Source organism: Salvelinus alpinus, chromosome 14 (assembly GCF_045679555.1).
Source record: "Salvelinus alpinus chromosome 14, SLU_Salpinus.1, whole genome shotgun sequence".
Taxonomy (NCBI): domain Eukaryota; kingdom Metazoa; phylum Chordata; class Actinopteri; order Salmoniformes; family Salmonidae; genus Salvelinus; species Salvelinus alpinus.
In genome coordinates, this window is record NC_092099.1 from 21687561 (window position 1) to 21699682 (window position 12122).

Consider the following 12122-nt stretch of genomic DNA (forward strand, 5'->3'; position numbering starts at 1 on the left):
GGGTGATAAAACATTGGTTATGAACACGGTGGCTGGATATCAATAGGAATTATACATATATGTGTCAGGTTCTGTAAATAACCCAACATGTTATGTTGTTCAGATTACCCAAACATTAGTTAATTTAACCATCAATTGGGTTTTCATTAATTTAATTAATTAACTTTTAACAAACTCATACACTTCTGTAAGCTTCATTAAAGCTACAAAAGTGTCAGTGTTTGACCGTAACATGTAAAAACAATTCAACAGAACTGATGAACCGGAATTACATTTACATTCACATGTGGCCAAAAACAATTTCCTGAAAGTCACACCCCTATTAAGCCATGCCTCCAGTCTTCTAATCTGACCCGCTGGGTCATATCTCAATAACCCAGCATCAACAAACCAACCTTGCTCTTTTTAAAAATGCCTGCAACTCAGGAGTTGGATCATCCAAACAACCCAGTAGTTTTTTGTGTAAGCCCTTCAAATAAGGCTTATGAAATACATTGTAATGGGTTAAATAATTAAATGTCTATGATAACATATTCACTTAGGATCTCACTCGGTGAAGTCCATAAGACTGAAAATGGATGAATGCAACAAGCACAAAGCAGTGTGTTAAATCAACACTGTTCAGTGTCTACCCGGGTTCACACTTTCAGTGTTAATTTAACACTTGGGAATTTGTTGTAAAGTGTTGTCCATTCTTCCATGGCCACACACTGCTTCCCTTGGGGGGTGGGAGCCCTGGTACTTACGGATGTGCTCCAAGGGGTCTGGGTTCTCAGGGGACCCCATGTGGTCATGGATGGACTCCAACAGGTCATAGTCATCGAAATCAAAAACAAACTCCTCAAAGTCCTCCAAGCCTACCATGTTGAACTTAGAGGCGCGGCGCACAACCTCTGTTCCCTCGCTATGCCGGAGGAGCACAGGGGGACACTGGGGTGAGGTGTCCAATGTCCCTGGTCAGTGAACGTTGGTGGTTGCCTTGGTGTTGGTCCCTTCTGAATAGGGGTGTTTGTCTCCAATCACCTCCTCCGAAGAGGGGGCTGGTGGTCCCTTGTTCTCTTGCCCCACGGGGTCTGTTATCTCCTGGGTCGGCGCCGGTGTCTGTGGTGTCTGCGATTTCTCGCCTGCCGTCTCTCGCCGAGGGATTGGTGTTAGCTGTCAGCCAAGCCTGGGCGTCTTCTGTGTTATTCGTCAGAAACAGGAGCTGGAGCACAAGCAAAGCTGGAGTAGTGGCTGCTGGTTACCAAAACTCTATGTCCACTCTGCAGACTACTATGAGCTCAGGTTTTTGAATGTTTCTTGGCAGGCGTTTTCTCGCTGGCTGCCACAGAGTTGATTCTAGAGGTCCTATTCTGGACTAGCTGTTGTCGCTGGAAATCCACTCTACCAAGTGAGGATAACCTATGGAGTACGAAGAATGGAAATGAGGAAAAAAGTTTTGGAGAAAAAGTCAGACAAAAAAAGACTAAAAACAGATATTTATCTTCTCAGCGTACTCCTAATTTGCCCCAATCGTCCTCAAAAGCGGAAGAGAAATGTCACACTGATGCTATCCTCCCATCGGCGCAGACGGAGGTGTAAGTGGTGTCGGTAGTAGAGTTAGTGGTACAGCCTCAGGCAGCGCAGGCTTGAGCAGGCAGAAGTGTAAAGCTCTGAAGGACCCCCCGTGCTGTTCCCACAGCAAGAGTAACAGGGGGCTCGAGCTGTCATTCCAAAAGGAAATACTGACACAAACTGATCCACTTTTTTTCAGACCTCCCTCTAATCTATTGGGCCAATTCACCCATTTCCGTGACGCTGGCTGTCCATTGATCCTGGGATGGACACTTGGCTGGGGCGGGGCATGCTGGTGGGGTGAAGGAAGAGCAGAGTCAAGGCTGAATCAGAGGCTCAAGAGGAAAACATTGACGTGATGGCTCTCTTCTTCTCTCAGAAAACATCCACACATCAGAGAAAATCATAATTCCGTAACACAGACACAGAGGCACATTCACATACAGACAAACAGTAGGCTTACTGCTGTTACACAGCATGGTACTCTGCTTTGGAGCAATAGCAATAGTCTCCAGCACAGGTCTCCATGGAAACTGTGATTATTTCTAATAGTCTGCCACTCTTCGCCCACAACGGGTACCTGAGCTGAACACTGACCTTTCCTCAAACCTGTGTTTACAGTGTGTGCGTGCGTGCGTGAACATGTGTTTCACTTGCTTAGAGGCATTCTGAACATAAGCACCAGTTAGTGAAGCTTCAAAACAATCCTGCTCTGTGACATTGTCAAGCATAGTCACTAGTCATCCATATCACAACTATGCTCTCTAGCATTACCAAGCAGGGTCACTGGTAACCCACATCAGCCATGTTACTCTCAGTGAATGAACTAGTACACTCTCACTCAGTGGGGCAATGGAACTCACAGTGCCATGGGCAAGATAGGCCAAATCTCTGTGAACATTTCAAATGGTTATCATGAAAGCTATAGCACTAGATTCAAATGAAGTGCTACAGTACATCCTCTATGTTTTAACCCTGGATGTTTTAAAGTTATGTCCTGTTAAAAAACTATGCTAGGGCTTTCCACCATACATAATGCCAGTTAACAATCATCAAACATCAAACTATCATTGTAAACCACAAATATACTGCTGTGTGCTGTGACTGAATGACAATATGGACTCGTCGGAGTGGAAAGTGACGGGGAGGAAGTGGAACGGATATGAGCTATAGGATATATGTGCTATAGCCTGACATCTTACTGTCCTATCGCCTACATCTGATAGCCTGTCTGTTTCATAGTGGGTGCCCTGTTTCTTGTTCTATTTCCATCTGGTCTGAGCATCTGGTCAATGCTTCCCTTGCTGGGTGGGTAAAAGCAGGAAGGGCCTGGGGCAGGGTTGCTGTCAAGGAGAATCAGCAACTGATCTCTTCTGTTAATTATTGCCCAGGGATCGTGGAATGGGCCAGGGAGTGCTACCCATTTATTTGCCATAAAAATAAAGAGAGTCGCTCACCCTATATATACAGTACCAGTCAAAAGTTTGGACACACCTACTCATTCAAGGGTTTTTCTTTATTTTTTACTATTTTCTACATTGTAGAATAATAGTGAAGACATCAAAAGTATTAAATAACACATATGGAATCATGTCATAACCAAAAAAGTGTATATATTTTATATTTGAGATTCTTCAAAGTAGCCACCCTTTGCCTTGATAACAGCTTTGCACATTCTCTCAACCAGCTTCATGAGGTAGTCACCTGTAACAGATTTCAATTAACAGGTGTGCCTTGTTAAAAATGTATTTGTGGAATTTCTTTCCTTCTTAATGTGTTTGAGCCAATCAGTTGTGTTGTGACAAGGTAGGGAGGGTATACAGAAGGTAGCCCTATTTGGTAAAAGACCAAGTCCATATTATAGCAAGAACAGCTCAAATAAGCAAAGAGAAACGACAGTCCATCATTACTTTAAGACATCAGGTTAGCCAAGGTCAGTCAATATGGAAAATATCAAGAACTTTGAAGGTTTCTTCAAGTGCAGTCGCAAAAACCATCAAGCGCTATGATGAAACTGGCTCTCATGAGTACCGCCACAGGAAATGAAGACACAGAGTTACCGCTGCTGCAGAGGATACGTTCATTAGAGTTACCAGCCTCAGAAATTGCAGCCCAAATAAATGCTTCACGGAGTTCAAGTAACAGACACATCTCAACATCAACCGTTCAGAGGAGACTGTGTGAATCAGGCCTTCATGGTCAAATTGCTGCAAAGAAACCACTACTAAAAGGTGTGATGGTGCTTTGCTGGTGACACAGTCAGTGATTTATTTAGAATTCCAGGCACATAACCAGCATGGCTACCAAAGCATTCTGCAGCGATACGCCATCCCATCTGGTTTACGCTTAGTGGGACTATAATTTGTTTTTCAACAGGACAATGACCCAACACACCTCCAGGCTGTGTAAGGGTTATTTGACCAAGAAGGAGAGTGACGGTGCTGCATCAGATGACCTGGCCTCCACAATCACCCGATCTCAACCCAATTGAGATGGTTTGGGATGAGTTGGACCACAGAGGGAAAGAAAAGCAGCCAACAAGTGCACAGCATACGTGGGAACTCCTTCAAGACGGTTAGAAAAGCATTCCAGGTGAAACTGGTTGACAGAATGCCAAGAGTGCGCAAAGCTGTCATCAAGGTAAAGGGTGGCTACTTTGAAGAATCTAAAATATAAAATATATTTCGATTTGTTTAACACTTTTTTGGTTACTACATTATTCCATATGTGTTATTTCAAAGTTTTGGTGTCTTCACTATTATTCTACAATGTAGAAAATAGTAAAAAAAAGAAAAAAGAAATTGAATGAGTAGGTGTGTCCAAACTTTGACTGGTACTGTATATAAACAACATACTTTAAATAGAATAACACACAGATAATATTATTAGACTGATGTGTAATATATTTTTAAATCAATAATGCCCTACAATTGCATTTTTCTCTACACTTTTTCCCTTCAGGTACATGCTCTACGGCAGGGTTCCCCCACTGGCTCCCAAGTTATTTTAATTTTGGAAATATATTCCAAAATATTCCCACGCATAATAGTATACAAATGTAAACAAGGTTTGAAATGATTATGTTTAAGTCAAATATTATATCTATTTGGGATTCTTGCGGTGAATTTGCAGTCAACAAATTATTTGTAATTATGTTCCGGCCCCCTGACCTTCCATTTAAGGGAAAATCTGCCCACGGCTGAATCTAGTTGATGAACCCTGATCTACAATAATACAGTACCTCCCTCTCTCTCTGGAATGCAGAACTGAGAGACAGCTGCAAAAACAGATCACGTGACTCGTGACATTGCTGGATGCAGGCCTCAGTCTGCTCCGTTGTCAGCGAATGCATGATTCACAAATCTGCGAACTGTGGATAAATGAATTATCTTATTGAAAGCGTACGTCCGAATGAGCTATTTTGTATCAGTTTTAAGTCAGGAAATTTTCCACCTAAAATATTTGTGTTATTTTATATCATTATTTTATGTTACCAACTACCACAACAGTAGAGATGGGTAACAACTGCATATGAGTGCCCTCGTGGGGGAAACGTCACGATATGCCCTTATATGGAGTTTGACGTCACTGATTAAAAAAAAGTAGAAGTAGTGAGGATACTGAAAGCTGCAATATGTAACTTTTTGGGAAACCCAACAAAATCCACATAGAAATGTGAGTTATAGATCTGTCATTCTCATTGAAAGCAAGTTTAAGAAAAGGTAGATCTGTTCTATGTGAGCTATTGGTCTGGAGCCCCAACCCATCCCCAGCATCAACACAGACTGGTGGTACAGTTGTGGCAATTGCGCTCCAATGCCTACAAATTAGGAATGTTTGTGCTGCAGAGAATTCTAATATGTGACTACAATTGTTACAGACATGGAGTAACTTATTGATGATGAGGAGCAGTTAGTTTGCTTTTGCGATCACAGGGATTTTGCTGCCAACAAAAACTCTGGTGTCCTGGAAACATTTTCTGTATTCCAAAAAGGAATTGGAGACACAAACCTGTTCCTGCTTTGCCAAATGGACAGTTATCCAACTGGTAAGTAGCTAAACTTTACTTTAATGAATGATCACTTATCATAAACTTCTATGAGCGGACCATTAGTTGGTTTATGTTTTCACATTAGCCCAAACCACTATATAGCCTTTGTTGATTTCTCACAATGTTTTGGGGATATTCTATTTGGCAATATAAGGTGACACAATGTATATTATCTCCTCAATCCCCCTTGTCATAAATACAGTGCATTCGGAAAGTATTCAGACCCCTTGACTTTTTCCACATTTTGTTACATTACGTTACAACAGAATGGGCTGTTTTTAACCCAGCATTTTATTTGTGTGTACTGTGGCATTAGTACATCATGCTGTGTGTGGGGTAAGTGATTTATGACTGATATTTTATCCCTGTACTTTTATCCCTTCAATCTTCCCCCGCAGAACAACTGGGAAGGCAACTGGAGCATGGAGCAAACTGTTTTTGTGTGAAGGATGAAGGATGCTGACTGGGTTTTGTAGTCCCTGTCCGTCAAGGTGCCAATTGTGGAACCGAGAGTTTGGGTAAAATGTATTTACTAAGTTCCAAGTCGCAAGGTATGGTCTAGGTTAATTTGAACCAGCACAAACAAAAAATTGTATGCCTTTCAGAAAACAGGGGCTATGCCATACATGGGTGCTCAACCCGCCTCCAGGAGCTGGGTGTGCAGGCTTTTGCTCCAGCCCTACATAAATACACCAGATTCAGCTAATCAAGGTACCGAGAAGCAGCTGATTAGCAGAATCAGGTGTGTCTGATTAGGGCTGCTGGGGGTCAGCTCTCCAGCCCGATGGTTGGCTAGAGTGGTTGATTTGGGGACTGGTCCATTCTCTCTGTTTATGTGTGCGTGTGTGTGCGTGTGTGTGTGTCTTACTTTTCATGTCGTCCAGATCAGCGCTAGCCAGCATCTCAGCCTCAGCGTCGTCAGTGGGCACTTTCTGGTACACGGCTGTTTCCATGGTCGTCATACTGCCGATGCAGATGCGCTCCCGCAGGTCGTAACTGGTTCTCGGTGCAGGGTGGAGGGGATTCCTCCTGAACCAACCGCAGGTGGTCACACTAGGGGGGTCCACAGAGGGGGGGCACCTGGGGAGGGGAGGACAGTGCTGTTCACTTGAGTATGTGTGAAAATCCACCGTAGAGATTCTTCCAACATTTGCTTTAGAAGTATGTCAGGTAAATATCTGTAATCCATTGCATCAACTATCATGAAGGACAAACAGCCTTACATAGTGGTGCTTTTTATCCCAAAGTATTAGAACTCGAGTATCTACTTTCTACTTTTTCTTCTTCAAAAATGAACATGAGCTGAGCCTATACAAACAAACATCTTGACTGGCACACACACACAGTATGAATTATCTGGGAGTGGTCAGATTGTTGGATGTAGTGTGGTCCATCTTGCAACAGAGGGCGCCAGAACACAGCACAGCAGCACAATATCTTCACCACAACACTGGCTTCCTCACAGGGTGAGTCGTTGGCTGCTTTCACTCAGGCAACGATGGCATAACAGTACATGACATTGTTACTACCTTTCTTGTTCACTGCAGAAATAATAATAAATCAGTGAGATTAACTGCCCAGCAGAGGGGAGAGACAATACCCGGTTTGTGTTCATTAGGCTCCAAACGGAAGAAAAACGAATTTACAATAAAAAATACTCATGTTTCTTTTCTGTTGCAAAATGTTTTGCTACGTTGTTCCCTAATGAATATGATCTTGGGCTCCACACAGTTCCACCTCCCAGGATGCTTCCATACATTATTCAAACCATTACCAAATAATTCATATTATCATAGCTGTATGTGTTTATGAGCAAGATGCGTTTACTCATACAGTACAGATCATTTCTAGGGTACGTGCCCCACCGAGACATGATTGTGACAGGCACACTTTGGCCAGTTCAGACACAGACACATAGTGCCTTTCAAAACTATTCAGACCCCTTGAATTTTTTCACATCTTTTTGTGTTGCAAAGTGTTATTAAATTATTTTTTATCAACAATTTACAGAAAATACTCTAATGTCAAAGTGGAAGAAAAACGCAAAAAATAAAATACAAATATATATATTTTTTAAATGTAATAAAATATATTAGTTGCATAATTATTCAATTCCCTGGGTCCATACATATTAGAAACACCTTTGGCAGCAAGTCTTCTGTGAGTCTTCTTGTGTAACTCTCAAAGAGCTTTGCACACCTAGATTGTGCAATATTTGCCTATTATGCTTTTCAAAATTAGTCAAGGTCTATCAAGATGGCTTATACAGCAATTTAAGTCTTGCCATACGTTGTCAAGCAGATTTAAGTCAAAACTGTAACTTGGCCTCTGTCTTCTTGGTTCTTATTCACCGTCTTCTTGGTAAGCAACTACAGTGTATATTTGTCCTTGTGTTGTAGGTTATTTATCCTTCTGAAAGGTAAATTAATCTCCCAGCGTCTGGTTTAAAGCAGATTGAAGCAGGTTTTGCTCTAGGATTTTGTCTGTGCTGAGCCCCATCCTGAAAAACTCCCCAGTATTCGCTGATGACAAGCATACCCATATCATGATGCAGCCACCACCATGCTTGAAAATAAGGAGGCAGTGTCTCAGTAGTGTGTTGGATTTGCCCCAAACATAGGGCTTTGAATATAGGACAACACATTTATTCCATTTGTATATTTGTGTTCTTTGTTTCACTTCATTTAGGTCATAATTGTGGAGTCACTACAATGCTGTTGATCCATCCTCAGTTCTCTCCCATCACAGCCATTGAACTCTGTAGCTGCCCTACAATCACCAATGGCCTCATTGTAACATCCCTGAGCAGTTAAATTCCTGTCCTGCAGCTCAGTTCAGAATGACGACAATATCGTTGAGGTGTCTTGTTGGGTTAATACATAATGCACAGCATAATTATTAACTAAACCATGAAGATTAAAGATATTCATGTCGGATTTGTTATTGTTAGCCATCAACCAATCACTGCCCTTTTTTATGAGGCATTTGAAAAGCTCCCTGGTCTTTGTAGTTGAATCTGTGCTTGAAATTAAATGCTTGACTGAGGGACCTTACAGTGCCTCCGGAAAGTATTCAAACCCCTTGACTTTTTCCACATTGTTAGATTACAGCCTTATTCAAAAATGTATTAAATTGTTTTTTCCCCTCATCAATCTACACACAATACCCCATAATGACAAACCAAAAACAGGTTTTAAGAAATGTTAGCACATGTATTAAAAACATAAAAACTAAAATATCACATTTACATAAGTATTCAGACCCTTTACTCAGTATTTTTGTTGAAGCATCGTTGGCAGTGATTACAGCCTCGAGTCTTCTTGGGTATGACACTACAAGCTTGGCACACCTGTATATGGGGAGCTTCTCCCATTCTTCACTGAAGATCCCCCTCAAGCTCTGTCAGGTTGGATGGGGAGTGTTGCTGCACAGCTATTTTCAGGTCTCTCCAGAGATGTTCGATCGGGTTCAAGTCCGGGCTCTGGCTGAGCCACTCAAGGACATTCAGAGACTTGTCCCGAAGCCACTCCTGCATTGTCTTGGCTGTGTGCTTAGGGTTGTTGTCCTGTTGGAAGAGCCACAGAAAAACATCCCCACAGCATGATGCTGCAACCACCATGCTTCACAGTAGGGATGGTGCCAGGTTTCCTCCAGATGTGACGCTTGGCATTCAGGCCAACGAGTTCAATCTTGGTTTCATCAGACCATAGAATCTTGTTGCTCATGGTCTAAGAGTCATTATGTGTCTTTTGGCAAACTCCAAGCAGGCTGTCATGTGCCTTTTACTGAGGAGTGGCTTCCGTCTGGCCACTCTACCATAAAGGCCTGATTGGTGGAGTGCTGCAGAGATGGTTGTCCTTCTGGAAGGTTCTCACATCTCCACAGAGGAACTCTGGAGCTCTGTCAGAGTAACCATCGGATTGTTGGTCACCTTCCTGACCAAGGCACTTCTCCCTAGATTGCCCAGTTTGGCCAGGCAGTCAGCTCTAGGAAGAGTCTTGGTGGTTCCAAACTTCTTCCACTTAAGAATGATGGAGGCCACTGTGTTCTTGGGGACCTTCAATGCTGCAGAAATGTTTTGGTACCCTTCCCCAGATCTGTGCCTCGACCTAATCCTGTCTCGGCGCTCTACAGACAATTCCTTTGACCTCATGGCTTGGTTTTTGCTCTGACATGCACTGTCAACTGTGGGACCTTATATAGACAGGTGCGTGCCTTTCCAAATAATTTCCAATCAATTGAATTTATCACAGATGGACTCCAATCAAGTTGTAGAAACATCTCAAGGTTGATCAATGGAAACAGGATGCACCTGAGCTCAATTTCTTGTCTCATAGCAAAGGGTATGACTATTTATGCAAATAAGGTATTTCTAATTGTTATTTGTAATAAATTTGCAAACATTTCTAGAAATCTGTTTTCGCTTTGTCACTATGGGGTATTGTGTGTAGATTGATGAGGAAAATTTTTATTTAATCCAATTTAGAATAAGGCTGTAACATAACATGTAACTTTTTATGTGAGTTGTTAAGCCACATTTTACTCCTGAACTAATTTAGGCTTGCCAAAACAAAGGGGCTGAATACTTATGCAACGACTATATTTTTTATATAAAAAAATATACATACTTTTCTTCCACTTTGACATTACAGAATATTTTGTGTATATTGTTGACAAAAAAATGACAATTAAATCCATTTTAATCCCCCTTTGTAACACAATAAAATGTGAAGCTCTGCGGCCAGCTAGCTCCGCCCTCAACTTCCGAACTTGTATCCGTGCTGCTGTGCTGTTTGTTACTACTTGGCTATCTGCCAAACTTTTCAGTTTATACTTTTAATACACTCAGCAACGTCTTCATTTTTTCCTCGCTCAACTTTTTTCATTTAACTTTTTCACCCCTGATGCTTTATTTGGACATGGTTCTACAGGACCTCCACCAGCTGAATAAGCTAAGTAGTAACATTAACATCAGCACTATGCCATCCAATTGCAGTCGCTGTACTCATAATATACACAGTAACTATTGCCTTATGGTGAGAATAGACGTGTTGCTAGCACAGCTTCAGATGCAATTGTTAGGCAAGGGCTACCGACGTAAAGGCTAATCTGAAGATGGTGCTGGCTAAGGCTAAAACTGGCAAGTGTAGAGAATATAGCGATATTGCTCTCCACGTCACCAAGCTCAACATAGCTTCAGCGTGTAAATTAGCTAGAAAGATGTGTCCGCATCGAGTAATTGTCTCTGGCCCCCTCCCAGTTAGGGGGAGTGATGAGCTCTACAGCAGTCTCACAACTCGATCGCTGGTTGAAAATTGTTTTCTGCCCCTCCCAAAAGATAGAATTTGTAGATAATTGGCCCTTTTTCTGGGACTCACCACAAACAGGACCAAGCCTGGCCTGATGAGGAGTGACGGACTCCATCCTAGATGGAGGGGTGCTCTCATCTTATCTATCAACATAGACTGGGCTCTAACTCCTCTCGCTCCCCAATGAGATACGGTGTAGGCCAGGCTGTTAGCCAGCCTGCCAGCTTAGGGAGTCTGCCACTAGCACAGTCAGTGTAGTCAGCTTAGCTATCCCCATTGAGACTGTGTCTGTGCCTCAATCTAGGTTGAGTAAAACTAAACATGGCGATGTTCGCCTTACCAATCTCATTGGAATAAAGACCTCCTCCATTCCTGTCATTATTGAAAGAGATTGTGATAGCTCACATCTCAAAATTTTGGCTACATAATGTTAGATCCCTCACTTCCAAGGCAGTCACAGTCAATTAACTAATATTGATGTGATTGGCCTGACTGAAACATGTCTCAAGCCTGATGAATTTACTGTGTTAAATGAGGCCTCTCCTCCTGGTTACACTAGTGACCATATCCCCCGTGCATCCTGCAAAGGCGGAGGTGTTGATAACATTTACGACAGCAAAAAAAAATAAAAAAATTTAAAACACTGCGTTTTCATATTTTGAGAATCTAGTCATGAAATCTATGCAGCCTACTCAATCACTTTTTTATAGCTACTGTTTACAGGCCTCCTGGGACGTATACAACGTTCCTCACTGAGTTCCCTGGAATCCTATTGGACCTTGTGTGGTCATGGCAGAAAATATTCACATTTTTGATTACTTTAATATTCATATTGAAAAGTCCACAGAAAATGCTTTCGGGCCCATCATCAACTCTGTGGGTTTTGTCCAACATGTCTCCGGACACTGGATCTAGTTTTGTCCCGTGGACTGGCTGACTTTTTCCTCATAATCCTGGACTATCGGATCACCATCTTATTACGTTTGCAATCGTAACAAATAATCTGCAAAGACCCCAACCAAGGATCATCAAAAGATTCCTAGATGCCATTCCTGTCACGACTTCTGCCGAAGTCGAAGCCTCTGCTTGTTCGGGCTGTGCTCGGCGGTCGACGTCACCGGTCTTCTAGCCATCATTGATCAATTTTTCATTTTCCATTGGTTTTGTCTTGTCTTCCTACACACCAGGTTTCAATCCCATTCATTACC

At 42.2% G+C, this 12122-nt stretch overlaps 1 protein-coding gene across 2 annotated transcripts in view; it reads right to left on the reverse strand.

Moving 5' to 3' along the window:
• Positions 1 to 12122, reverse strand: part of slc4a3 (solute carrier family 4 member 3) — a 108777-nt gene that overhangs the window by 35093 nt on the left and 61562 nt on the right. For both annotated transcript variants that reach the window (XR_011667879.1, XM_071342007.1), the window contains exon 6: positions 6474 to 6685. Coding sequence is in view for 1 of the 2 variants with exons in the window: in XM_071342007.1 (XP_071198108.1) it covers positions 6474 to 6685 (212 nt within the window). In the remaining variant the exon portion in view is untranslated. The remainder of the gene's footprint in view (positions 1 to 6473; positions 6686 to 12122) is intronic.